This window comes from Myxocyprinus asiaticus, chromosome 24 (assembly GCF_019703515.2).
Source record: "Myxocyprinus asiaticus isolate MX2 ecotype Aquarium Trade chromosome 24, UBuf_Myxa_2, whole genome shotgun sequence".
NCBI lineage: Eukaryota > Metazoa > Chordata > Actinopteri > Cypriniformes > Catostomidae > Myxocyprinus > Myxocyprinus asiaticus.
Window position 1 is genome coordinate 6,819,403 of NC_059367.1, and position 27,964 is coordinate 6,847,366.

General features: G+C 36.9%; 1 protein-coding gene across 2 annotated transcripts; it reads left to right on the forward strand.

Moving 5' to 3' along the window:
* Positions 1-1,650: 1,650 nt before the first annotated feature.
* On the forward strand, positions 1,651-27,941 carry LOC127415015 (ubiquitin carboxyl-terminal hydrolase 11-like). 2 transcript variants are annotated; one of them, XM_051653471.1, is made up of 21 exons: positions 1,651-1,827; positions 2,821-2,930; positions 3,106-3,236; positions 4,727-4,844; positions 5,313-5,458; positions 6,994-7,055; positions 8,365-8,464; positions 9,044-9,217; positions 9,799-9,957; positions 10,734-10,958; positions 15,342-15,425; positions 15,583-15,677; positions 16,338-16,544; positions 18,518-18,639; positions 18,738-19,202; positions 22,127-22,197; positions 22,746-22,858; positions 23,977-24,126; positions 24,748-24,863; positions 24,953-25,041; positions 25,750-27,941. In XM_051653471.1, exons 1-21 carry the CDS (start codon positions 1,715-1,717, stop codon positions 25,912-25,914), a joined length of 3,015 nt encoding a protein of 1,004 aa, XP_051509431.1. In that variant the 5' UTR covers positions 1,651-1,714; the 3' UTR covers positions 25,915-27,941. The 2 variants fall into 2 exon arrangements, with proteins under 2 accessions (XP_051509431.1, XP_051509432.1); XM_051653472.1 differs by lacking the exons at positions 22,127-22,197; positions 22,746-22,858; positions 23,977-24,126; ... (1 more) ...; positions 24,953-25,041; positions 25,750-27,941 and adding an exon at positions 19,743-20,305 and having other exon boundaries at positions 18,738-19,218.
* Positions 27,942-27,964: the final 23 nt, after the last annotated feature.

The window sequence follows — 27,964 nt, forward strand, 5'->3', positions numbered from 1 at the left end:
AAATAGTCTTCCGAAGGTGGTTCAGGACTCAGACACACTCTCTCAGTTTAAGTCTAGACAAAAGATTCATCTTTTCAGACAGGCATACACCTAATTTATCTATAAACTCATAGTTACACTGCATTAGTTAGGTCTGACGTAACCGGACACAAATCTCATATTCTATAATCCTGTTTTAAATTGAATGATATCTACGCTAATTATCATTTTATTTGTTTCCCTGTCTTAACCTTGGGATATCCTGAGGTTACCAGAGCCTTCCAGATACAGATCTGGTCCTGCATGATGTTCAAATCTGGTCCTGTCTGATGTCCGACTCCCACTACTTCTGTTTTCACTTCCGCAGTTAATTAAGAATGTAAATCTAAGACTTTAGTAAAATATTTTTTTAAACCACACTATTATGACTCGAAAATATTACTGTATTACCGGTTTTTCTGTTGAAGCGTAATTTTCTGTAAAGCTGCTTTGTAATGATGTGTGTTGCGCTATACTAATAAAAATGACTTGACTAAGAAATTTACCAATTTATCACTAGCCTTAAAGGAATAGTTCATCCAAAAATGAAAATTCTCTCATCATTTACATATCCTCATGCCATCCCAGATGTGTATGACTTACTTTCTTTTGCAGAACACAAATGAAGATTTTTAGAAGAATATCTCATGTCTGTAGGTCCATGCAATACAAGTTAAAGTGTACCAATATTTTCAAGCTCCAAAAAGCACATAAAGTCAGCATTAATCCAAACCATACGACTCCAGTGTTTTAATCCATGTCCTTTGAAGTGATCCAGTTGGTTTTGGATGAGAACATACCAAAATATAACTTCCTTTTCACTCTAACTCTTGACATCTGCAGTCTTATTGGCAATCACAATTTTAAACACTATTACTTTAGCACCATCTAGCACTTGTGTTAATGTGTTAACACATGTGTTAAGCACTAGGAAGTGTAACTGAGCTTAAAATTATGATCCTGCCTAGACTAGAGACTGCAATGGCAAGATGTGCAGTGAAAAGGAGTTGAATTTTGGTCTGTTCTCACCCTAAACCGATTAGATTGCTTCAGAAGACATGGGATAAACCTCTAGAGTCATATGGATTACTTTTATGCTGTCTTTATGTGCTTTTAGGAGCTTCAAAATTTCAGTCACCATTCACTTCATATTGACCAACAGAGGTGAGATATTCTTCTAAAAGTCTTCGTTTGTGTTCAGCAGAAAAACGAAAGTCATACACAATTGGGATGGTATGAAGGTGAGTAAATGATGAGAGAATTTTCTTTTTTGATCGAATTATTCCTTTAAGCCACGCCACCACAGCTTTCGGACGCAGTCGCTCTCTCGCGGACGTGTCTAGAAGGTAACCCCCCGGTTGTCGAAAGTTTCGCGAGATCTGCAAGCGGCGTTCACACCCTGTGTTTATTTGGAGTCGTACATAAACCCTACACCTACCACTAAACCTAACTCTAATCATAACCTTTATCCTACCACTAAATCTAACCCTAAACGACCTATACTTAGTAACAGCGAATGAGACTCTCGCGATCCTTAGGCTGCCGGGGTTACCTTGTAGACCCAGCCCACGCGCCATCGCTCTCGCAGGGCGGAAGTTGTCATCTCAACCGCTTCCTACTTCCTGCGTCAAAACATTCCGGTGTTTGTATGTGGCGGTGGGCTTTAACGGCGCTTTTCCGAGCTGTGTGAGTGATTATGGCTGCGAACAGCAGCACCGGTTCGGCCACCGAGCCTCCTGGACTGGAGACCCAACGGCGGGAGATAGACAACCTCAACCAGAACCAGCAACTCCGGGCCGGGGACAGTTGGTGAGAGAAACTTCAGCCCCAAAATAATAAACAAACAATTCAACAAGAGTAAACAATAACAACGACTGGAGCTCTCATGAGTGACGTTAGTGATATAACACTATAAATCTGATAAATGGGTTTTTATTTGTGGGTTTGAGGTTCATTAGCAGCCTTGCCAATGTGAAATAGAGTTAAAAATGATTTGGAGAAAAAAATAAAATAAGCGAGTAAAACAAACACACAGGTGGTGGTTCTGGACCAATAGATGTGTTTGCCTGCATAATTAATGCTTTTTAAGTCAGTTTAAGCATCAAGTTTTGACAGGTTGTCTAGTCACATTCCAAAATCCCCAACAGTACCTGCGTTAAAGTGTCTTTTTTTGTCTATTTTCATTGAACAGATATGCACATGACATGATTTTATAGGTCTTAGTTTTAAAATAGCATACATTTCTCATAAGTTTCATTTACACAATTGGAAGGTGTGTCATTCTGTGACGAGTTACTTTCGGTTTGTGCTCCTTCCTTGGACAGGAAAGGCAGAGCTGGTTTAAATTCCTTTTCTTCTTTGAAGGCATGTGATAGGTGTCTGGTGTCTTAATGCATGTCTATCCCTGACACCCAGCGCAGTTTACATTAAACAGATTTGTGCTAAAGCTCATTATCTTTAAAGAAAACAAAGTTTGACTGACCAGTAACCTTTTATATCTGTCAAGATGACAAAATAGTTCATGGAGGGCTGAATATGACAAGTAATGATATACCAATATCGATTAAGCGGCCGATATTTGACATTCGATATTTTTGGTTGGTAACGCTGTCCGAAAAACAGAAGCAGTCATTCCACCTAGTGTCAGTTTCAAAATATACTGACTGCCTTTGTAATAGTTTTGCAATCTCATTTGCTGACTGTCATGGTAAATATCAGAGTTATATTGACCTTTGTGTGACAGATTTTAACTGCATTACATTACATTGACCATCAGTGACACCTTGATTACCTTTATTGCAGGTATTTGTTGGACAAAAGATGGTTTGATCAATGGAAAGAGTATGTGGAGACCGGGGACCAAAATTCCTCCTCTTATCCTGGGAAGATTGATAACACAGAGCTCTTTGAGGGTGATTGAGTCTAGTTATAATGATTCAATGCACAAGAATATTTGCAATTTGCCCAATAAAACCTTGAATGTCTGTATAACGTGTCTCTTCGTTGAGCGCATTAATCTGTCTGTTAATAATTTCAAACTCTGTGGGTGCTGAAGCTGTTTTAAGGTATTTCATGTGCATTCTGCAGATCTGGATTCCTACCATCTGAAAGAGAGGTTGGTGGAAAATGAGGACTTTGTCTTGGTACCAGCAGAAGCCTGGCACAAACTCTTGTCGTGGTATGACATGATGGACGGTCAGCCTCCACTGGAGAGAAAGGTATCGATAACCAGACTGCTGACTCTTGAACATTCTGCATTCATGTTAATAAATATTAAGCTGTTGAGTTCCGAAATCCAGTGTTTTAACTTTACATTTGTATGAAAGTTAATAGAAAGCATGATGTTATATGTCAGGGGTGTTCATTTGAAGTTCCAAGAAGTCCATTCTCTGAATTTCTTTCCCAGCAAAGGTCCAAACAAACAGAAGCTAATATGTTGTTTGGCTATGAAATTAAACAAGCAATGTGAAGTTCTGGAAAATACTCACTGTAGATGTTCAAGTTGGCAGCCATAACAGCAAATAATAAATACTAAATAGTCAAAATTGTCTCTCCAAGACTGCTGCTTTGTTCTGGACCAAGTCAAAGAACTATTTTATTCTATACTGTATAGAAAATAATTGTAAAATACCAGCAGTCTTATGGAGACTGTTTTGCCTATTTATATTTTAATATTTCTTACCATTTTCTAATTGAACTATTATTCGTATAACTTTTTGTGATATATATATATATATATATATATATATGTATTAGAGCTGTCAAAATGAACTTGTTAATGCGTGCGATTAATTTAAAAGTTTAACGCGTAAATTTTTCTTGATCGCGTTTAACACATATACCATTAATAAAGCATAAACCAGCATAAACACTGATTGGAAGGGCAAAATCTTTGCGATGTATCCGCTCTGAGACGTTACACTGACGCACACACCACAAACACACCCAGCAGTGATTCAGTGTCAGTGATAAAATGATGAGGAAAAGGGCTCTTAATGCTATTTGGTGTACAAAAAAAGTCCATATGGGACTTGTGATAGAAAGTAAGTATTTTTTAGCCTAAGTAAGGCTCATTTTAATTACCAAAGAAGCACGGCAAGTCTTAACCATCACCATAACGCAGAATGAGAAGTTTTTGTCTGCAAACGCTTTTCATGTGGAGTTCAAATGATTATTGTACAGACACTTGTACAGAGTGGTTATCTTAGTTACTGTAGCCTTTCTGTCAGCGCTAACCAGTCTGGCTATTCTCCATTGACCTTTCTCATCAACAAAGCGTTTCCGTCCGCAGAACTGCCGCTCACTGGATGTTTTTGGCAACATTCTGACTCTGAGTAAACTCTAGTGACTGTAGTGCGTGAAAATCCCAGGAGATCAGCAGTTACCAACTGTCGTCTGGCACCAACAATCATGCCATTGTCAAAATCACTGAGATATAATTTTTTCCCCATTCTGATGGTTGAAGTGAACATTAACTGAAGCTCCTGACCCGTATCTGCATGATTTTATGCATTGCAGTGCTGCCAGATGATTGGCTGATTAGATAATTGCATGATTAAGTAGGTGTACAGGTGTCCCTAATAAAGTGCTCAGTGAGTGTATATATGCAGTATATGCCTCTATGTCACTTCTAAAGTTTACAGATGACCCTAGTTATTTGTTATCAAAGTTTAATTAATTGAGAATAATGTGAAAATCTCTTTTTCAGGTCATTGACCTTCCCAGCACTGTTAAAGTCGAAGTCTACCCTGTGGCGATCTACCTCTGTCTTTCTAGCAACTTGGATAATACTTTACAAGCACAGTTCAGTCGTGCAGAAAAGATACGTGAGTATTGGCTTGTAATGTATACAATGGCCCAAAGTTTTTTGACACTTAAGCCATGCTTTTAAATGTCTTGCTTTATTGCATTGAGTGTCTGAGTACTTTTTGGGGCAAATGTTTACATGGAAAGTTAAAAAATGATCTCTCAAACAAGCTGACAGTAGCTTTCAAACATCATACCATAATTTCTGCTCATTGCTACTGAAAACTATAATCAATGATTCATGCCTGCTAAAGCATTTTCAAAATGTTTTCTATGATGTGAAGCATCAGGGTTTAGATGCTATCCAACCCTGGACTGCTGTTTGATATACAGAATGTTATTTTAAAGGATCTCTTTTATGTTTGCCATGTAATTATGGTTTGTAAACAAAGGCTTTGGCCCTTCAGGAAGACTTGACTGGTGTATCTGAGGTTCAGATCTCTCTCTGGTTGGTGTGTGAATGTCTAATGTGTGTCTGTGTTTGACAGATGCTATACATCAGAAGATACGGCAGCAGTTTGAAGTGTCAGAGACTGCTGAAAGCCGAATGTGGATGAGGAGTACAGATACAAGCTCTGAGAGGCTACGCAACCTTAACATGACTGTACTGGATGCCTGTCTCAGCTCTGGCATGGTAAAAACACACCACAGTGGGGAGAGACCACCCCCCCACCCCACCTTCCAAATAATAGGTCCTAACTATATTCTATACAAAACAATACTGTTTTGTAAAAATTTTGAATGTTTAATCAGTTAATTTAGAGTGGGTTATGAGGGTTGGGAACCGGGAGCCGGTTCTTGTTCAGAACACCGGGACCATTTGATTTTCATGACTTTCGTTTCCGTTTATGGTTCTCGCATGAGGAATTTTCCACCGATGCAGACTGAACACTTTACTACAATACTCTGACAGTGTTTCCCGCAGTGCTGGCCCCTAATTAATCTGCAGAGTGAAACACGCAGCGGGCACAGTGTATTCTGATTCCCAAACGAATGACTCTTATGAGCCGGTTCTTTTTAGTGAATAAAAATACGTATACTGTACATCAGTCAAAGCGGTTATGGAATTAATCTTATACTGATGCGCAAGTTATAAATGTCCAACTCGAATTGAAATAAGAACTGCTGAGTGCAGTAAATGCAATAAGAAAGGCATTTCTTATTTCCAAATAATTCTTCCTTGAAAGTAGTGAAAGAATGGTAAAGTCCCCGATATACTTCCATAGAAGTTCTTATTCGTTCTTCTTTCAGGGCTAAAAAGAAGTTCTAAACAGCCGAGCAACTGGGGGGGGGGGGGAATACTGTTTCCGAACATTCAGACACCCGCCACACTAATGTGGGAGGTGTTTAGAATTTAAATATGAGGACGCATAGTAAAACCTTAACTAGTGTGACATTAAAATGTGTTATCAATGACTACCGATGATGTGGACCAATGGCAGTAAGAAGGAGTTTAGAAGCCGGTAAGAATTATTCCTAAACGTTTGCCCTTGTGAGCTGTTACGAACCACTGAAATGAATGCAAGAACACCTTCTTTTTGGCCAGATTTTGTTCGAAATGACATTACACCCGTTCGTTCTTCGATTTCATAGGAAGTGTATCTGGGCCTTTAAGAGGAATCAGATGTGGTATCCGTTAGAATACAGTATGTCATATGTTAGAATGATTCAAACCAGTTCTTCAGGAGTTTGTGAGTCTGTTTGTCTGATTCCTTAAAAGAACTGGCTTGTAAGAATCATTTGTTCATGACTTGGACTACATTGGTTACACTGTTTGTTTGCTTTTTTTTTTTTTTTTTGCGCACAGCCAGTAATGCAATAGAAAATGTGTTGTCTTTGTTTTATTTTGCAGGACTTGGCTCTTAGTTTATTTCATTTGATTCAGACTGCAAACTCACTACACTGGTAAAATTTGAGTTTTTTTAGCCGTGGCGCTAAGTTGCAGCAAACACTGCCACACACCTTTAATTCATATGCACCAGTCAAATCTGGTCATTTATCATATTATGTAATCGTTTAGTGACGTTTATAGTTGTAAGCACTGCCAGCAACCACACCCATCAGGTTAGGAACATGGACAAAGTTTGCTGCTTCTACTCTGTATGTGCGTGTGTGTGCACGTGTGTGTGTGTGTTATTTTGGTTCTAACGTGCTCTGCTCACTCTGCAGACAGTGATAATGGAGATCAGGAATGCAGATGGTACGTGGCCCACATCCAGGCCTCAGATCATGTGAGTGTGGAGACAACAGCTTCCCTTTCTTATGCACTAGCAAAAGTTTCCCGTTTCTGTTTTTGTTTAGCCAAATTGAAAGTCATGTGTCTCGAGCACAAAACACTCAAAAACTTCCATGTACAGTATGTGTCATCAGCCCCATTCTTTTATATTGATATATTTTGGAAACTTTGTGTATTACATCATATAGTGTCATTTATAAATTATTTTGTGTGTAAAGGATAAATGAAGTGCATTGTTTGATTTACATAAAGATTGTGTGAACTCTGATCTGAGTGTTCACACTGAATTCACATTGCAAAATATCAGATACCTGTCCGATAAGGCTGCACAATTCATCGAAAAAATAATCGAGATTACAATTAAAGCTGTCGCAATCATATACTCGGGAAAAGTGACAAGTACAGCATTCCATTTAGGTGTACTCGCCTTGTGCCACAATTTTCTGGGCTGTTGTGTGCATGAATGCAAAGGCAAATCTAACACGTTTAAATTAGTCTTAAGGCATATCAGTAATCCTCACTATTTTAATTATACTGTGTACAATTTATGAAAAATGCGAATAACACTTTTTGTTTTTCATGCAATTAAAATATTAGAGCAATTCTGGAACACAGTTCTCAAGTTGTTTTGATGCATAGCCTACTTAAAGAATATGGCATGCAACTGCCCACACAAAATTAGTATTTTAATGTAAATTCTATTAATCGAAATTAATAATTGCAAGTACAATATCAAAGGAAATAATCAGTAATTAGGATTTTCGTCATAATCGTGCAGCCCTACTGTCCGATTGTATAAAAGTGGCCCAGATCAAAACTTTAGCTTTTTATTTTTTATTTTTTACACGGTCATCCAAAAGCAGATCTTTTTCACAAGTTTTACAAACATTTAAATGCACCAGTGAGGCCAAAAAATTCAGTCTAGGCAGACATCTCACAAGGGTTTCAAACACAGTCAGTCAAGGTGTAACGGGTTCAGGATGGGCAAGGAGGAGGTGGGAACTGGCAGAACAGTCAACATAACTTTAATGACAGAACTAAACTTAAAACAACATAAAACAAACATAAACACACACACAGCAGCCGCGTGTGTGTCTGTCTCTCTCTCTTTCTCTCTCTCTGTCTCTCTCTCTCTCTCTCGCAAACTGGTGTCTCCGGCACCCCTTTATCTCTCTCCCCCGCTGATTACAAGACTCAGTGCCGGCCGTGCACCTCACGGCTCGGCCACGCCCTCCTCCTCGTCACACATGGTTTTATTAAATATCTGGATATGTGGGAATTAATGTGGTATTCTATGTCTCCAGGCGGAACTCTTCTGATGATCAGGACTCGTATCGAGGTCTTCCAGGAGTGTGTGGCCTTACAAACCTCGGCAACACCTGCTTCATGAATTCGGCCTTACAGGTCAGAGGTCACAAACTAAGATGTTTAAGGAACTTAAGGAAAAAATTATGCTGTTGTGGTCAACAGATTGCAAGCAAGGATTATAATTTGGTATTACAACTGACTAACAATTAAAATACTTTTACAGCATTTATTAATCTTGGTTAATGTTAATTTCAACATATAGTAATACATTTTTAAAATCAAAAGTTGTGTTTGTTAACATTAGTTAATGCACTATGAACTAACAATGAACAATTGTATTTTTATTAACTAACATTATCAAAGATTAATAAATGCTGTAAACAATATATTGTTAATTGTTTTTTCATAATACCTAATGACGTAACTAATGCTAATGAATGGAACCTTATTGTAAAGTATCACCTATAATTTTATATTAGGTGAATACTGTTCCGTATATATATATATATATATATATATATATATATATATATATATATATATATATATATATATATATATTTTTTTGTTTTTTTGGCATTTTGTATCTTGTTTATTTATTATAAAGCTCTTTTAAAATTAACTTATTCTCTTTTTGGGGGAGATCCATTACCCTTATTATTCTTTATGTTGCAGTGTCTGAGTAACACACCACCACTGACTGAGTACTTCCTAAAGAGCTTGTATCTGGAGGAACTGAACTTCTCCAACCCTCTAGGCATGAAGGGTGAAATTGCGGAAGCCTACGCTGATGTCATCAAACAGATGTGGTCAGGGAGACACTATTCTGTGGTTCCCCGTGTCTTTAAGGTAATGTAAATTGTTGTGATCCATATTTTTTGTCTGGGTGTGGAAAATATTGATGCTAATAGAGCTGGTTTAAGTTTGTAAAAATGCTGTTTACATTTATAACAACGCTTAAAGGGATAGTTCATCCAAAAATTTAAGTTGTCATTATTTACTCACACTCATGTTGTTCCAAACCCATATGACTTCCTTTCTTCCATAAAAAAAACATAAGGAGATGTTAGGCAGAATGTCAGCCTCAGTCACCATTCACTTTCATTGTATGTAAAAAGATCCCATGAAAGTGAATAGTGACTAAGGCTAACATTCTGCCTAAGATCTTTTGGATTCCATGGTAGAAAGTCATCCAGGTTTGGAACAATATGAGGGTGAGTAAATTATTACAACTTTCATTTTTGGGTGAATTATTCCTTTAGATATACATAAAGGTATCAAGGTACTTGTTTATGCTGGCACCATGACTGTTGCCACACAAGCACCACTGATATGTGTGCTATTTCTTTCATATGAATAAAATAATTTTTGTTGATATTTTTACTTGTTCCCCCTTAACAATGACCAACATTTCTTGCATCTGTATGCAGACTAAGGTTGGCCACTTTGCATCACAGTTTCTGGGATACCAGCAACATGACTCTCAGGAGCTGCTGTCCTTCCTGCTGGACGGTCTTCATGAAGACCTTAACCGAGTCAAGAAGAAGGAGTATATTGAACTCAGGGATGCAGACGGTAGACCTGACCAGGTGACTACACAACTGCAGATACTTTTCGGAACATACATACTGTAATACTTTCTGTACATTCCCAAACATCCTGTGTAATTGACATCCATCTAGAGTGATCCGATCATAAGTGGTCAGCTGAAACGCCTGGTATTGCATGCTGAAATGCGTCTTCTATGATCAGTTGTGATTGGGGGGGGGGGGGCTACATACTGTACATTGCTCACTATGTCACTGTGTAACTGCATGATAAAAAAGTTGGCACACCATTTATTCATTTAGCCGATACTTTAATCCAAAGCAAATTATCTGTCACTACATATGAAATACTGAAGATATGCTTTATGCATACTATGAAGTCTTTGTATGTATGGACCTTTCCTATTTTTTCAAATGAATGGGTTGTTCTCCTAGAGCCACACGTAATCATTAAAACCTTGTTACAGCACAGTGGTTGGTTGACAGGTGAGTAGGCTGTCCTTCACTGTTTCTTTTTTTTTTTTTTTTTTAAGTTTCAGGACAAATTAAAATTTCACTACAAACGCAGTGTGGTCATATGTGTTTCTGACTACCTCTGAATGTTTTTTGAGTGATTTGATCACAAAACATTTTGGACACCGTTTACAACTGTATTTAGCGCTGTTCACTTGTGATTGGATCACCCGAAACAGATGTAAATACCAGGTGTAAATTGTGTCAAAACTGCACAATGCTGCATATATGATTCATGCGTCAGCCTGCTAAAAGTGTCACTAGAGGAATTCCAAAGCATCTTTTTCTATTTCTATTTTTTATAGGAAGTGGCTGAGGAAGCGTGGCGCAACCATCTGCGGCGGAACGATTCGGTCATCGTTGACACATTCCATGGGTTGTTCAAGTCAACGCTGGTGTGCCCAGAGTGTCACAAGGTCTCTGTGACCTTTGACCCCTTCTGCTACTTGAGCGTGCCCTTACCTGTCAGTAACGAGAGAGTCATGGAGGTTTTCTACGTTTCCCTCGATCCTATGGCCAAGCCAACCCAGGTGTGTGTTATGCCATATACACTAAATAACTGCAAAAATACCATAATGCACAGTCATTTCTGGCAAAAAATGCAGGATATGAGCATATTTCAACAAACTTTCTAATAATTAGAGGGTAAGCCCATGCCCAAGAGTTCAGCAGATGGGAATTATGTAGCATTCCATGACTGTAAACTGGAAGACATCTGGGGCGTGTGATGATGTCATCAGAACCTGTTTTGCTAAGTAATCTGACAGATCTGTTGAACAGTTTTTAGCACAGCACTTTGTATTGATGTAGATAGTGTTCTGCACTTGTGGAATCACAGGCAGAAATTCACAAGCCTTCGGTCCAAAACATACTCAACATAGAAGTGGACGCCATTGCTTCTAGCTACACTAGCTCGATTTCACTTGTTGCATTTGGGAATGTGTCAGAACTAGGGCAAATTCAGTGTGATTAATTGTCTAAAAAAAATTGTGTGTCGTGTGAATCAAGTCATTGTTAAATATTTAAGATTATTTAAAAAAATTACTTTTTCAAACTAGTCTTAGGCCGTTCGCCCGATCAGAACCAAACCAGTGAAGAGAGATTCTCTGGAGTCCCAATATCAATAATTATCAAAAAAAATGTTTGAACTTTCGATTCATCGTCGCAACGGTACGCCAAAACTTTAAAAGTGGGCAAGGCCACATTTACTTAAATGGTTATAACTCTTGAACGGAACGAGATATTATCATGTTTAATTATACTGAAATTAATGTAGGATGTCAATCTGAGGACACGTGAATTGCGCACCTCTGCCTCTTGGTGGTGCTATAACAGTCATGAATGTAAAAAATGCCATATGTCTCTTCTACCTAGCATGATGGTTCTGAAAAATTAAGGCACTTTATCATTGTTTTAGGTGCAAATGGACTGTCCAATTAATACTTAATATTGGTTGCATATGTACTTAAAGGACCTTAATAGCTTGAACCCAGTTAAGTGCTGCTTGCAGCTATATTTATTATTATTCTTCCTCTGACATGAAGTCTATGGCAGCCCATAGAACCATATTGTAAAAAGTTTTGAAAATTGGCACGCTGATAGAGGACACTTTGAAATGTTACTGACCCAAATTTGGGGTCTCTAACTCAAACCCTCTAGCGCCACCAACTGGTCAAATTTGCACTCATATTTATGCTTATAACTTTTTAACTGTAAGGCCTAGAGTCAAAATTATTTTTTCCTCTGAATCCTTGGCTCATGCCAAATCGAATGCATACAACAGTTTCAATTTCTAGATTTTCCACCATTTAGAATTTTCAGAAAAACCTACTTTTTGGAACTTCTCCTTGACCATATGTCCGATTTGCACAAAATTTGTCTTGTGTCATCTAGGGACAATGGGGACAAAAGGTTGTCAAAATCTTTTTGATAGACCAAATCATTCTCGAATAATGCTTCAATTAATAAAACGGCGAACACGCCAAAATGGATGTGAGGCTGTATCTTCACAATGCTTTGGCATATTGACACGAAACTTGGTATATGTCATAGCCATCATGACTTGAGGGTACCTGCACAGTTTTGGCACAGCACCACCTAGTGGTCAGGAGATATAAAAATAGCTTTTTTTTTTGCTTGTTACTTCTGATTAGTTTGGCCTAAAATAATGAGACTGGTCTGCTTAGATTCCTTGAGGCATAAGTCAAATAATATCCAGTTTTTTATGTCTGGCATTTTTGTCGTTGCCTATTTTGAATTTTGTCATAAAATGCTGAATTTTACAAACACATTGGCGTATTGTTATGGCACTATGCCCTGAGGCTTCCTATACAGTTTTGGGCCAAAAGTTATAACGAAATGTTTAAAAATGCTTATAACAGATTCTATGAATATATATTTTGATTTTCTGTTTCAAATGTGTGAATCAATAAAAAGGGTTAATCGGGGAAAAAAAATGCTTATAACATTTGATATTTTTGTCACTGCTCTCTTTAGATTCCTTGGTTCATGCCGAATTCACTGATACCAAATTTGCCATGGTCGGCCATACTTCCTGTCCACCATTTTGAATTTAATTGAAAACCTACTTTTCCAAACTCCTAGACCGTATGTCAGATTTGCATGAAATTTCTCGTGTATCTTCTAGAGACACTCATGACAAAAAGTTACAAAAACTTTTTGTTAGGCAAACAGTTCTCGAATAGCGCTCCAACGAATTTGATGTCAAGTCGCCAAAAAGCATCTGAGGCTGTATTAAAGCTTTGCTGTATTTTCATGAACCTTTGTGTGTCATAATGACCACACCCTGACCTCACCAAAAAAATTGGTGACAGTGGCACCTATTGGTCAAAAGTTATTATTAATTTTATCAAAAGTTATGCACTTCTACCTGTTTTTTATGCTGCTTTTCTTAGTCATAATCAGTAATGTCCAGTGATACTTCCTCACATGCTGTTGTTGTGCTTGGCCCCATAATTGCTGCTTGCAGATATATTTGTACTTATTTCTGTAGTTGGTATTAGTAGCAGAAGGTGGTAATAGACAAGAAATGTGCAGTTTTATACCATCTTGCTGTTAAAATTTCTTCAGTTTCTTCTGCATTCCTAAAGCCGAACCTTTGTAGTGAAAACCCACCTTACAGTTTAATTGATTTATTAAAACTGACTACCGTCCATTGACAACAATGCAGGTTGAACTTCAACAACCCTACTAATGAGAGCCAAATGAGATGACACAGATTGTGATAAAGGTTTACTTGATGAGGACCTCTCCCTGTTGCTCTTGTTCTTCATCAACACCTGTTTGCACCACCTAGTGGTGAAGCATAGTAGCAGAGACTGAGGATTGTGCATTGACACTCTGCTGCTTTTCCTGCAATGCCAGGATGTACACGGTTGAATTTCCAACCAAATTTTAACCACTGAAATTTTAGAGGCGAATGTGGCGAATATAATGGACCAAACATTACCTGATTAATAAGAAAGATGACAAAAAAAATAAAAATAAAAAAAAACCAAAGTGAAACAAAGTGAACATCTGTTATTGAATTTTTAATGAATTGAAATATTTTTAGCTTAAATATACAACCATATGAAATTGCATCCCCAAAAAATGCAAGCACTGTTAATGCAATGCAATGCATTTATTTTTTAGTTAGTGCAATTCGGTGTGCTCTTTTGTTTCAAATACATTTGTCTTTAATTTACTTCCATAATTATCCCTTGCATCTGAAATCTATTAGGGTGAATTTATTAGACTTAATTTTCATTAACTCAAAGTTTTATTTAAAGTTTCTAAATGTGTTTAGGCTATTAGTTTTTTTCATAACAAATACTGTAGTCTGTATTTTAGAAAGACTATCTACATTGACCTAACCACGGTAATGAGGAGCCATCGATGATCTGACCTGTGGTTATGGCCTTATTATTACAAATACCACTGTCAAGCATTGAAGAACAATGGCAAACTTTCATAAGAGCAAGTCCTGTACAATTTTGAATGAAGGGGTATAAAGTCTGGAGTTTCATGAGTTATGGACCAGTTATTGACAAAGTTTTTCTCCTGTTCTATTCTATTTCTGATCGGGGGATTTTGGCTTGTGAAAATGCTGAGTGGCTACTGACTTTGAGACACCACTAGCCACAGTGGCCGGTAAGCCAAAAAGTTAATGTCAAGCCATGCAGACAACAAATCACACGTACTGACAGCACAAGATGAGAACACGTTCTTGCGTTCAAACACAGCTAGACAGAGCGCAACTTGGAATGCAGGGTTCTCGCGATGTGTTTTTATAAGTTTCAAACTACATTTAACTTGACACAGTGTCCTAATAATACTGTGTTTAAGTGAGGCGCTCCAAAATTTAACATCTAACGCATGTGTGCACAGATGTGACCTTAGAAAAGCCTTATAATACATCTACCTCAGACAAATTGACAAGCTCAATTGCAAAATGGATTGCTTTGGACTGTGGGCCATGGATAGGCAATTTGGGGACCTTTTTTTTTTTGGCAATTATTGATATATGCAAGCAATTGCAATTAATTTATCAGCACATTGTGTAATTCAATTAAATAAATGTAGCTGATTGACAGCCCTAGTCAGAACACAATTCATAATGCAGCAAAAGTATGCATTGCATTCTCAGAGTTTCTACAAGGGGCACTATAGCAGGCATTAGTGTAAACTGACAGCTTGTGTCATGATAGAGCAACAGTTTGATGAGAAGTTAAATTGTTGACATGTTAATAGCTAGTTACCTTAATAATAACCCGACACAGACATTTGAAGGTAAGGCGATTTAAGCGACAAGCGATAAATCCTATCTCTTATTTAAGATGCACTGTTACTGTGTTTCTTTTCTTTTTTTTTTACTGTTGACTGATAAATCCAGTTGTCTCTTCCACTTGCAGTATCGGTTGATTGTCCCTAAAGCTGGCCGAGTGTTTGACTTGTGCACTGCCCTCTCTCAGGCAACAGATGTCCCACCTAACCAGGTTCAAACACACTTTGGTCAACTATAAAAACACTTTGACAATTCACAAATGAGTATAATCTTTTGGTTAGTTAAAGGTTTGGTTAGTGAGGCTTTGATTTAGTAATGGAAAAAGTCTTGTATTTGTGCAGAGCTAATAATTTATTTGCTATGTACAGATGATGGTGGCTGACGTGTTCAATCACAGATTCTATAAGATTTATCAAGCTGACGAGTCCTTAAGCTGTATACTGGACCGGGATGACATATTTGTGTAAGAGACTTAACAAGCACATGCACACACATATATAAATATTCCAATGTTGGATTTTCTAAATTTTCCTGTAAATTAGCTCATAACGGTATTGTTCTAATTCATGATAACTATAAAATATAACAATAATCATTAACTTTAAACAAATGTTCAATAAACAACTATTATTGGGACATTTAAGGTATCTGTGCTGTTATAACTAGGGCTGTTAAATTAATCACAGTGAATCTCATAGGTTTATTTTTGTTGTTAACTCAGTCTCAAATTTGCATCTACATTTATTTCTTCCTTTCACAATGTGTATTCAGTTTTAATCCATTTCTCTTTTTGAGAAAAAAACAAAAATAAAACAATGTACTTTGGTGTACATTGCTCATAGATTATAATTCAGACCTATTGAGCTTTGATAATCATTAAACTCCTCCATACAAAGACACTTCACCTTTGTTAAAAGGTATTTTATTTATGAATAACTTGGCTGATAAGAGTCTAATAAGAGTAAGTAAGAGTTGGCAAATTTGTTTTGTGTGCATTGAACCCGGACACCATTGCCAAATTATGTAACTGTGTTTGCTGTGTTAAATACATTTAGCGGCACCAGACATTTAATTAATCTTGTTAATTGGTTTCTGACTGTGTATTTTGGGTGTGTTGATGCAGGTATCAGCTGAGCAGCGGCTCTGTGGATCAGGATGGTGATGAGGTGGTTCTGGCCATCTACATGCGTGAACGCTCTCACTACAGAGATTACGGCTCGGGCAGTAACAGTTATGGCACCTCTCTGTTCGGTCACCCGCTGCTGATGTCTGTGCCACGCGCTCAGTGCATACAGGAAGAGCTTTACCAGCTCCTACTGAAAAGACTGGCGTACGTCTTACTGATCTGTTCTTTTACATGCTACAGGCTGGCTTTAATTAAATATAAGAATCAACCTAGTTTACAATGGGTTTTAGGCCAGTCCACAGGACGGTGTGGCCCAGTGTTTAAGGATTTGGGCTCGTAACCAAAAGGTTGTGGGTACAAAGCCAGTAAGGTTTGATCCATCTGATCAACATTGAGCTTTTTAAGACATTTAAAGGAATGTACTGGGTTCAGTACCAGTTAAGATCCATGGACAGCATTAGTTTGTAAAAACAAGCAAAAACAGCTTTTGCGGGTGCTTGGGTAGCTCAGTGAGTATTGACGCTGACTACCACCCCTGGAGTCGTGAGTTCGAATCCAGGGTGTGCTGAGTGACTCCAGCCAGGTCTCCTAAGCAACCAAAATGGCCCGGTTGCTACGGAGCGTAGAGTCACTTGGGGTAACCTCCTTGTGGTCACGATTAGTGGTTCTCGCTCTCTATGGGGCGCGAGGTAAGTCGTGCGTGGATCGCGGAGAGTAGCATCAGCCTCCACATGCTGTGAGTCTCTGCGGTGTCATGCACAACGAGCCACGTGATAAAATGCGCGGATTGACAGTCTCAGAAGCGGAGGCAACTGAGACATGTCCTCCTTCACCTGGATTGAGGTGAGTAAACGCACCACCATGGGGACCTACTAAGTAGTGGGAATTGGGCATTCCAAATTGGGGATTTAAATAAATAAATAAATAAAAATAGCTTTTGCATTAATTACACTTACAATAGAAGTCTATGAGGCAAGACGAAATACACAAAAGTATAGCCACAAGACTTAAACATTATACTTGTTAACATGAGGCAAGTGTGATCAAATTGCCTACTAACCTTTTCTGTGCAAAAGTGATATCTAACCTTTCAATTCATGTCATGACCATGTAAAGCCAGTAAATCTGGTAGCTTTCTCATGATATGTACAAGGATACGAAAAAGAGATTGCTCACATAGGGAAAACTTCACCCACAAGAATTACATCTGTAACACAAAACCAAAAGTTTATCCACCTAGAACAGTTGTCTCACTGCAAAAAGAATGATTTAGGCAACAAAAATGTTTGCACGGAATAATTCATATAAATGAAAATGACGAGCTTCACATTTCTGCTTTAAACCCTTAGAAATACCTTGCCCCATAGACTTACCTTGTAAGTGCATTACTGTAAATGCCATATTTTGTTGGTTTTTACAAACAGAGGTATGAGTCAAAAATGATTATATGTAGTAATCAACAGCATGTCACAGATGCTTAAATGAATATTCTGGGTTCAATGCAATTTAAGCTCAATTGACAGTATTTGGGGCATAGTATTGATTACCACAAAAATGTATTTTGACTTGTCCCTAATTTTCTTTAAAAAAAAGCAAACATTTACAGGTTACAGTGAGGGACTTACAATGGAAGTGAATGGGGCTAATCTGTAAATTTTAAAATACTCACTGTTTCAAAAGTATAGCAACAAGACGTAAACGATATGCATTGAACATGATTTTAGTGCGATAAAATCGCTTACCTTTTCTGTGTAAAGTTCTATGCCATGACAACGTAAAGATGTAAACCTAAAAACCCTAAAGAAACAAAAACAATGATTTAAACCACTTTACAGCTCCAATAATACACAAGGTTTAACAGAAGAATTAATGTGTTTTTATAAAATTATAAGCTTTACATTTCTGCCTTTAAATCCTCAAAAAATGGTCCCCATTCACTTCCATTTAAGTGATTAAAAAATAAATAAAAAAGTGCTTTTTAAATAAATCTAAATACATTTTTGTGGTAATCAACATTATGCCTCATGCTGTCGATTGACCTTAACTTGTATTGAACCTGGAATATTCCTTTAATATTCATAGAGCTTAACTGTATCGAACCAGTAGTCTTGCTTAAGATAAAACTATCTGCTAAATGACTACTTACTAAATTATATGGGGTTATGTTTACTGCACAGGCGATATGTCCATCCCCAAGACCCCTCAGAAGAAGTAGAGGAAGAAGAGGAGGGTGAGGATGGAGGAGAGGAAGAAGAGGAGGAAGAGTTGTACAAAGCTCAGACCAATGGAGTTAGTGATGGTATGCTTCCGTTTCCTTTATAACAGTCAAAATAACCCAAACTCCTATCTGTATAATATGTTACAATACAGTATATAATGTTTAATTTTTTAATACAGATGAGGGTGAGGAAGACTCTGTAGAGGCAGGGCCATCCAAGAAAGCGGAAGAGCAGTCACAGGAGAGCAGTCAAGTTGATGGACCTAACAACAGCCAGTCAGAAGCCAGGCCGAGCAGCGAGGGGGAGAAGAGAGCTGAGGAGGAGTCTAGCAGTGAACCAGACCGAGGCAGCAGTACAGAGGAGGGCCAATCAGCAGGCGGCAGCACCGACACAAATTCCCAAGATGCCACTGATGGAGACCAGAGTGCCGGCGCAGAACCTTCGGGAAAAGAGGAAGAGGATGAAGATGAGGAGGAAGTTGGAGAAGAGGCCACACTTTGTGCACAGGCAAATAAGAGGCTTCCAGGAAGACGGCGCTTCACACAGAGGTGGAAAAAATCCCTCTTTACGATTCAGTCTGTGAATTCTAATGGCACCACAGAGCGAGGGATGGGCGAGGCAGGCAGCAACTTCTCTTTCAGCTGTGAGTACACACAAAGGTCAGAAATTAATGGAATATTCCGGGTTCAATACAAGTTAATCTCAATGGACAGCATTTGTGGATTAATGTTGATTACCACAAAAAATTAGTTTGACTTGTCCATCCTTTTCTTTAAAAAAAAAGAAAAAGCAAAAATCTGGGTTTCAGTGAGTTTAAAACTTGTGTATTATTTGAGCTGTAAAGTTGTTTAAATCGTCATTTTAGGTTTTTAGGGTTTGTTGACATTACATTGTCATGGCAACGAAGTAGCGTTATTATAGTTTTGGATTTTTAATTTAGTTTTTATTTCTATTTTATATTCAGTTTGTCATTACAATTTAGTGTAGTTTTCATTTTGTAGTTTCAGTTTAGTTAGATTTTATTTTAGTTTTAGTAATTTTCATGGCTGCCAAAGCTGAACGTATACTGGTATAATTTAAAAAGTCTAACATCATTAAATTTCTCAGGACACTCTTGTGTGTCTAGTGGTTTTTTCATGTTTAATGTGGATTGTTAATGTTGCAAAATGTATAATATCCACAGTTTTGCTGAGCAACCACTGGGCGGCGCCATGATGATTCTAATTGCCTGTTTTCTATTTCTGGTCTCGAGATGCCAAGTAAAAACTGCCAAAATGAGCGATCTAGAGAAGAACAACAACTATTTAAGTGTTTCTTGGTGTATAAATGAATTTCACGCTCAACTTGTGCAGTTGTTGGCTGTCATAACTCAGAATAATTAATGATATCAACGTAACTAACCTCGGACCATCGCTTCATGTCATCTACACACTCAGGTGAGGCACTGTCTATTAAAAAACCGGTCGTCTCGACTCTGAAGTATCGGCATGTTTTTTGACCATTTTTACAAATGTGATACCTTAAACATTACATTACCCATTAAGAATATACACCGATGCAAGTTAAAACACTGGAGACCGAAGTTGAAAACAGTCGAATCGTGGAACACTTCCGCGTTCAGGAAAAAGTTGGATAGGGTGAATACGGGTAAAGTGACAAAGGATATTTATGCTTGATCCACATTGTATCCATCTGTATTTCCTTAAATCATTATAAATCATTACTAAACTAATCTTTGGGGAGTAAACAATTAAAGGGATAGTTCACCCAAAAATGAAAATTCTCTCATAATTTACTCACCCTCATGCCATCCCAGATGTGTATGACTCTTTCTTCTGCAGAACAGAAACAAAGATTTTTAGACAAATATCTCAGCTCTGTAGGGCCATACAATGCAAGTGAATGGTGACTAGAATGTTAATGCTCCAAAAAGCACATAAATGCAGCATAAAAGTAATCCACAGGACTCCAGTGGTTTAATCCATGTGTTCAGAAGTGATATGATAGGTGTGGGTGAGAAAAAGATCAATATTTAAGTCCTTATTTTACTGTAAATTTTGACTTCAGCAGACTCCTTGGCAATCATGAACTCTACTAGGAAGTGTAATTGAGCTTAAAATCATGATTGTTCCTCTAGACTGCAATTGCAAGATATACAGTGAAAAAGGAATTACACTTTGATCTGTTCTCACCCAAAACAGATTAGATCACTTCAGAAGACTTCAGAAGATTAAACCACTTATGGATTACTTTATGCTGCCTTTATGTGCTTTTTGGAGCTTCAGGGTTTTGGCCCTACAGATCTGAGATATTCGTCTAAAAATCTTTGTTTGTGTCCTGCAGAAGAAAGAAAGACATACACATCTGGGATGGCATGAGGGTGAGTAAATGATGAGAGAATTTTCATTTTTGGGTCCTATCCCTTTATTTTTTTGAGGTTTTAAATTGATGATTTTACTTCGAGATGGGTGGCAGAGCTCATTTCATGATCAATGGTGGGAAAAGCAATGGTAAAGAAAATTACAAAAATTTGAGGTGAATCTTGTTAAGGTTATAAAAAGTAAGTTAACTTAATGTTGTAAAATACTGTTCAATGATATAAAAGTGTATAAGAAAATATATATATATATATATATTTGTTTTTTTTAAATCAAAATACTTTGTAGGTATTTTCTAGAGAATAATTTTCCCTCTGTCCCACTTTACCAGTACTGCTTAAAAAAAACAAAATCTGGAATTTGGTTCTACATTAAAAGTAGAAGACATCCTAAGCTTTCTTCAAAGGTATAATGTTAGGTTATGTGTGTTTGGATCATAATTAAAAGTGTCAAAAAATGTAAAATGTCCAAAAGTGTCTCACTTTGCCCATATTCACCCTAGAATATCAAAAACTAAAATTTGAGATCATTTTTATTTTAGTTAGTTTTGGAGTTATGAAAAAGTAAAGGAAGGGCAAGTCAAAATAAATTTTTGTGGTAATCAATATTATGCCACAAATGCTGTCAATTGAACTTGTGTTGAACCTGGAATATTCCTTTAACTAGGACTCGGAGTACAAATGCTGCAGAAAGTGACAAAAACACCCCAGATATTTAAATTTTGGGGTACAAGAATGCTCCTGTAGTGTAATTTTCTTTTGCGTATTTTAAACTATACAATTAAATTGTTTTTGCATATATCTATTTATCAGCATCCACACTGGCTATTGAAAAACCTAAATCGATTGACCATTAGGTAGAAAAATATGCCATTATGAAGGGTATGAAAAATAGCAAAATGACCCTCTAATAAAAACATTTCTGATGCTGTTACACGCTAATGAGAAATCATACTTATGACAGACCTCTCTAAACTTTTGCATTAGGAGATGCTTTTTAACTCAATGTCACTTGTATGCACAAGTGAGGGTCATAATAAAGCAAGTCTGGGTCTCCTTTATGTTCTCTGGCAAATCAATTCACATCTATTCATATCTGAGCAGCGGCTGTCGCATTGTGTTTTAATTCAGAGTGTATATGAGCGTAAATGTTCCAGGTCCTAATGGTGTGACTCACTGTTTGTGTTCAGCTCAGCAATACATTGCCATCGACTGGGACCCTGACATGAAGAAGAAATACTACAATGAGAATGAGGCTGAGGTAAGTGCTAATGAGCTCCTTAAGAAACAATTTGTGTCTGTTGTTCAGCTAAGAAATGAACGTATTCTCTCAAATAAGACTTTTTTGAGGCTATTCCATCAGAGATTTATTATGCGTTCATTTTAAGTATAGCTCTAACGCTGTGACTTGTCTAGACTGTGTCAGGGTAGTGAATATGGAAATCTTTGATCTGATTTGGATGCATTATATGTGTTACCCAGAGATATTTTTATTAAGATTGATCTTTATTAATTTGTCTAGATTACTAAAACTCTTTGCTAACAATATTTTAAAGCTTTTTAAATGGAACCCTTTTAATATTATTTCTTCTTATTTTAGATTTCCCTTTTTATCTTTGATGGTACTGGCTCTGTCTACCAATTTTCATTCTAAATTGGCCAATAATGGAAGTACATAATGTCAGGGCTTATCCGTCTACAGCATAAAAATAATTCAGATGCTTTTGGTACAATTCATTATAGTATTTAAGTACTCATTTCATATCTAAGCATCCCTATTGCAAACATGTTGCTTGTGTGTTTATGCAGAAATATATAAAGCATCAGAGCATGGACGTCCCTCACCAGCAGATGACAGTACAACTGCAGGAATGTATAGCGCTCTTTACCACGGTAGAGACACTGGAAGAGGAAAACCCCTGGTAACTATCACAGATTCATGTCTTTCATTTACTGCTTGAATTGATGAAGGGAAACATATGACTTATGTTGCTTTTTAAAGCGCCAAGCAATGAGAGGATGTGCTTTACAACGATGTACCGTGGTTAAGGGGTAATGTTAGGCACAGCAGCAATGGCAATATCATAAAAGACAACAATGTTCAATTAATATATTTATTTACAAAAAATAATGAAAACCACAATAAACAATTCTTTATTCAAGTAATATTAGCCTAAGGCGACATCCAAACTAATTTATTTTTGTTTGAAAGTTATGAAGTATGTTGTAATGGAGAGCGTTTTCAGTGGAGAAAAACGTATTTCCAGTTTGATTGAAAGGCATAAAATTGGCTAAATTACTGCATTTTCAGTTGCAAATGTTTTTTTGTTGAAGTGGCCTAACAACTTGCCGCATTTACAGTATATAGAAAAAAACTGATGTGTGGTCACAGGTGTGTACTTTGGCAATTTTAAAGCAGCTTTGAACAATGCTCATCAAATCAGATTGTATAGCCGTTACAGCAGTTTTGGGCAAGTTACTTAAAATTAGCAATCCACTACAAATTATTAATTATTTCTCTAAAAATTGTAATCAGATTACTTTACTAATTATGTCATTGAAAAAGTAATCAGATTACTAATGACTTTACTTTTAAGTTACTTTCTAAAACACTGTCCCGCTCAACAAATTCAAAATAATGTCTATATTTCTTTCTTGTTCATTGTTACACACAAGTCATACACACAGCACCTCACATTTCTCCTTCATAATGACTCATTACAGGGTCATAATTCATGTAATCTACATAAATAATATATTAGAAATAAGCATAACCCTATAATGTACTTAAAAGTAATTCAGTTAATTCAGTTTCAAGTAAGTCAGTAACTGTAATCTGATTAAAAGAATTAAAAATGTAATGCATTTCACTATTTGTTTTTAATTTAAAAAGTAATTAGATTACAGTAACTAATTACTTTGTAATAGGATTACACCCAACACTGGCCATAACTATCTGTTGTATAATTTCTAGTGAAGCATTCAATACACAGTGTTGCAAATAGAATTTAAGTAAATTTTTTGTTTATGTTGTCTGTAGGTATTGTCCTACATGTAAGAAGCATCAGCTTGCCACTAAGAAATTGGATCTGTGGTCTTTGCCGGAGGTTCTTATCATCCATTTAAAGCGTTTCTCCTACACCAAGTACTCTCGAGAGAAACTGGACACAATTGTGGATTTTCCTCTACGGTAAGATAAACTATTGTACCTAATAATATTCAGATTAGTGGTTGACCATTATCAGTGGTCTTCAATTGCTTGGTCCGAACCAGAGTTTGTTTCCTCCCCACTGGAAAACAGCTGGAAGCTGTTTACCACTGTAACTAGGTAACAACAATTTAAAAAGACATCAGCTTCACTATGTTATTGAATTATTCATTTCTTTAGATTTACCACCAAAACTTAACATGCACGGAACAACATTTATGTTTGTCTGTCACTGATGCACTGAATGTGCAATGACGTGACAAACGTTAGCATTTGTCTGCCGCGAGCCCGCAGATGCATTGCAAAACGTGAAGAATGTAAGGTGCTCTATGAAGGTGATTTATTTAGAGACAAGCAGGTGCTGAAAACCATACCAGAGTTCACACGAGCTGTATCCCAGACCACCTTTTCAAGCGGAATCGGTTCGTGGGTTCAGAAAACAGTGTTCACATCATCCAAACGAACTGAACATTGACATGAAACGAACCCGGGTGCACACCAAAAGTGCAAGTGTGAAAGCACCCTTAAACTATTACAGTACATTTGGTCCTGCCTATGTGGTTACAGTATTTGTGAAAAGTAGCTCTCATTGTATGTTTGCAGGAATTTGGACTTCTCAGATTTTCTCCTGAAGAAGACGGTGAACAGTGCTGAACCTCCCTGCAGATACGACCTCATTTCTGTGTCCAACCACTATGGCGGACTCCGAGACGGACATTGTAAAAATGATTGCTTTTCTATAAACGACTGTTTTACGGTTAAGCATAAAAAACTGTTTTAATTTCTGTTTTTATCTCCTACAAACTAGATACTAGTTATGCCAGGAACAAGGATGACTGCCAGTGGTATTACTTTGATGACAGCAAGGTGACCTATGCAAGGGAGGAACAAATTGTGGTAAGATTAATGCGTATTTATGTGGTCTGATTTGTTAAAGCTCATGTATATCATTTTTTGATGTTAAAATACTTTCTCCTGTCCCAGCTTATAATGCAACTGTAAGAAAACCATTTGTAGATTGATTTCCTTGAAAAGTGTAAACACGGTGGCTGTATTTAGATTAGCGACACAGAAACATTGACTCACCCAATTTGGGATAGCACTATCTGTTTTTTTGACTAATGGCAGATGGAGGGAGTATTCAGCTGTTTGAAAATGACACAATTACACATAAATGACATAATTGAGCTTCAAAATGAATATTTACACATGCAGAATTCAGCAGCGCATATTATTCAAAAGAAAAATTCAGTCTTTCATCTAAATGTAAAACCTAATATAAGCAGTGTCCAGATACCAATTTCAGCCTGACCAGTGTTTTTAATGCTGAGCTTTATGACTTAAAAGGATGTCACCATTAATTTTTTATGTGGGAAGATACTTTCATGAAAGTAGAAAATCAAATCCCAGAGGCAAATATATATATATATATATATATATATATATATATATATATATATATATATATATATATATATATATATAATTTTAATTTTATTTTTTTTTTTATATAATTTCTGACCCTAATAGTTGGTCTTGTTCATAGTGTGGGTCATTGAAGCTGATAAGACCATAAAAACATTCAGGTACCCTCTTTTCTTTTAGACAAATGCCGCCTACCTCCTGTTCTACCAGCGCCAAGACAAGATCCGCCAGCCCACCGCCCCTCCATTTGTACCTTCCTCCACCCAACCAGAGAACCACGTCACATTCCAGTCCCATGATGGTGAGGATGGAGCCACTTCCTGTGTCAGCATGGAGACTGACTAATTTCGTCCATCCTTTCCTCTGCTTTTTCTTTTTCTCACTCCACTTCTGTCTTTCAATCTCTTGTCACTTCCTCCAAATATTTTGATCATCCTCTTTCACTCAGATTTTTGTTTTGTTTCATTTAGTCTTACTTAACAGAAACTTGAACCTCTGCCAGTGCTCTGACTCCTACAGGAAGTGGGCGGCAGGGGCTACTCTCTCAGGCTGGTGCGAGAGCATCATGGGGTGGGAATGCAGATTGTTTTGTTTTCTTAACAATAGACTCAAGGAAACAGGTTAGGCTTGTAGCCGATTTAGAGACTGCACGCTGATTTGTCTGCATTGCTCTAACAATGATGAGAATCTGGTGAATGAGGTTGCACTGCAGCAGAGTTTGTGGTCAGCCATATTGTCGTTTGCACTGCAGTTCATCATCATATGCTAACATCAGTGCATTTCCTTGTTGGTTTTTTCATAAGCTTGTTTTTCTGATCTAGCTAAGCTACTGTCTACAGTGATGTTTGATCTACATGCACAACCCTGGGCCAATTTCCACTACTCTACTGCTTTTATGTTGAATTTAGCATAAAGAACCAGTTTGCTATGTATTCCATCTGGGTTTTCTTTCAAGAGTTCTTGTTGTTCCATTAGAACTTTTGGTTTTCCATCAGAAGCTCTGTTTTTGTTTTTTGTCATTAGACCTTTGGTTGTTCCATCAGAAACTTTGTTTCATAAGAACCTGTGGTTGTTCCATCAGAAAAAAAAATCTGATTTTTTTTTTTTTAGAACCTTTTGGTTGTTCCACCAGAAACACATTTTTCTAACTTCTGTTATTTTCCTCAGAACTTTTGGTTGTTCCATCAGAAAAAATTTTTTTTCCATCAGATTTGATTTTTTTAGAGCCTTTGGTTGTTCCACCAGAAACAAAGTTTTTCTCCATCAGAAGTTCTGTTTTTTTTTTTTTTTGTTTTTTTTTTTTTTTTTAGAACCTTTGGTTCTTCATCAGAACCTGTGGTTGTTCCATCAGAAAAAAAACAATTTCCATCAGATTTTTTTTTTAGAACCTTTGGTTGTTCCACCAGAAACACATTTTTCTAACTTCTGTTATTTTCCTCAGAACTTTTGGCTGTAACATCAGAAGGTCTGTTTTTTTCCCATCAGAACTTCTGGTTGTTAAATCAAAACCTTTGGTTGGTCCATCTGAAATTCTTTTTTTTTTTTTTTCATCATAAACTTTAGTTGGTCCATTAAAACGTTTGGTTGTTCTATCAGAACATTTGGTTGTTTCATCAGAACTTTTGGGTGGTCTAACAGAACTTCTAGTTGTTCCGAGCAGCAACATTTAGTGCGGTAGTTATTAGCAGGGATGGAGGAGCCTCGTTTCTCAATCAGGGACATCATAGTCAGAAATCCAGCTATTGCAATTTGATTTCTGCTGTCTTCTTGTAAAAAGTTGGAAATAAGGTGGAGGTAAAAAAAAAAAAAAAAAGTCTATCCACTCACTTGTGAACTATTTATTTTTATAAATGCCAGATGCTAATATGGAGTGAGAGAGAGCTGTAATTCTAATTCTCAAGAGCGGTGTTTCAAGGCTTCTAAAAGATCTTCCATTTTTATTTTTCATTCTTGTGATGGTTTTTATTCTGCTGTCGTAAAGTCTGATAATGGCCCTCTGTTGCGGGACACAAACGGAGGCGAGAATTTGCTTTTTTTTTTTTTTTGTAAACAAAAGGAAAATACACAATAGGATTTAAATATCACATTCTATTGGACTAATTGTGTGCAATTTATACTGAACTCTTTGGAGCAATGAGAATATTTCAGCAAAGTGCTTTCTGGATAGAGCTCTTTATTGTGTTAATTTTTAAGGCGCCTCTGTACAGTATTTTTGTATTGTAATATGTTGTATTATCTTTGATCATCTGGATCAGATGCTGGGGATGGGGGAGCTTTCATTTTATTTTGTTAATAATTATAAATTGAATATATAATTGTATACACATCTTTTGATATGAATAAATGATGACTATAAAGTTAAGGATTTTACACTTTGGACACATTTGGCTTTCAT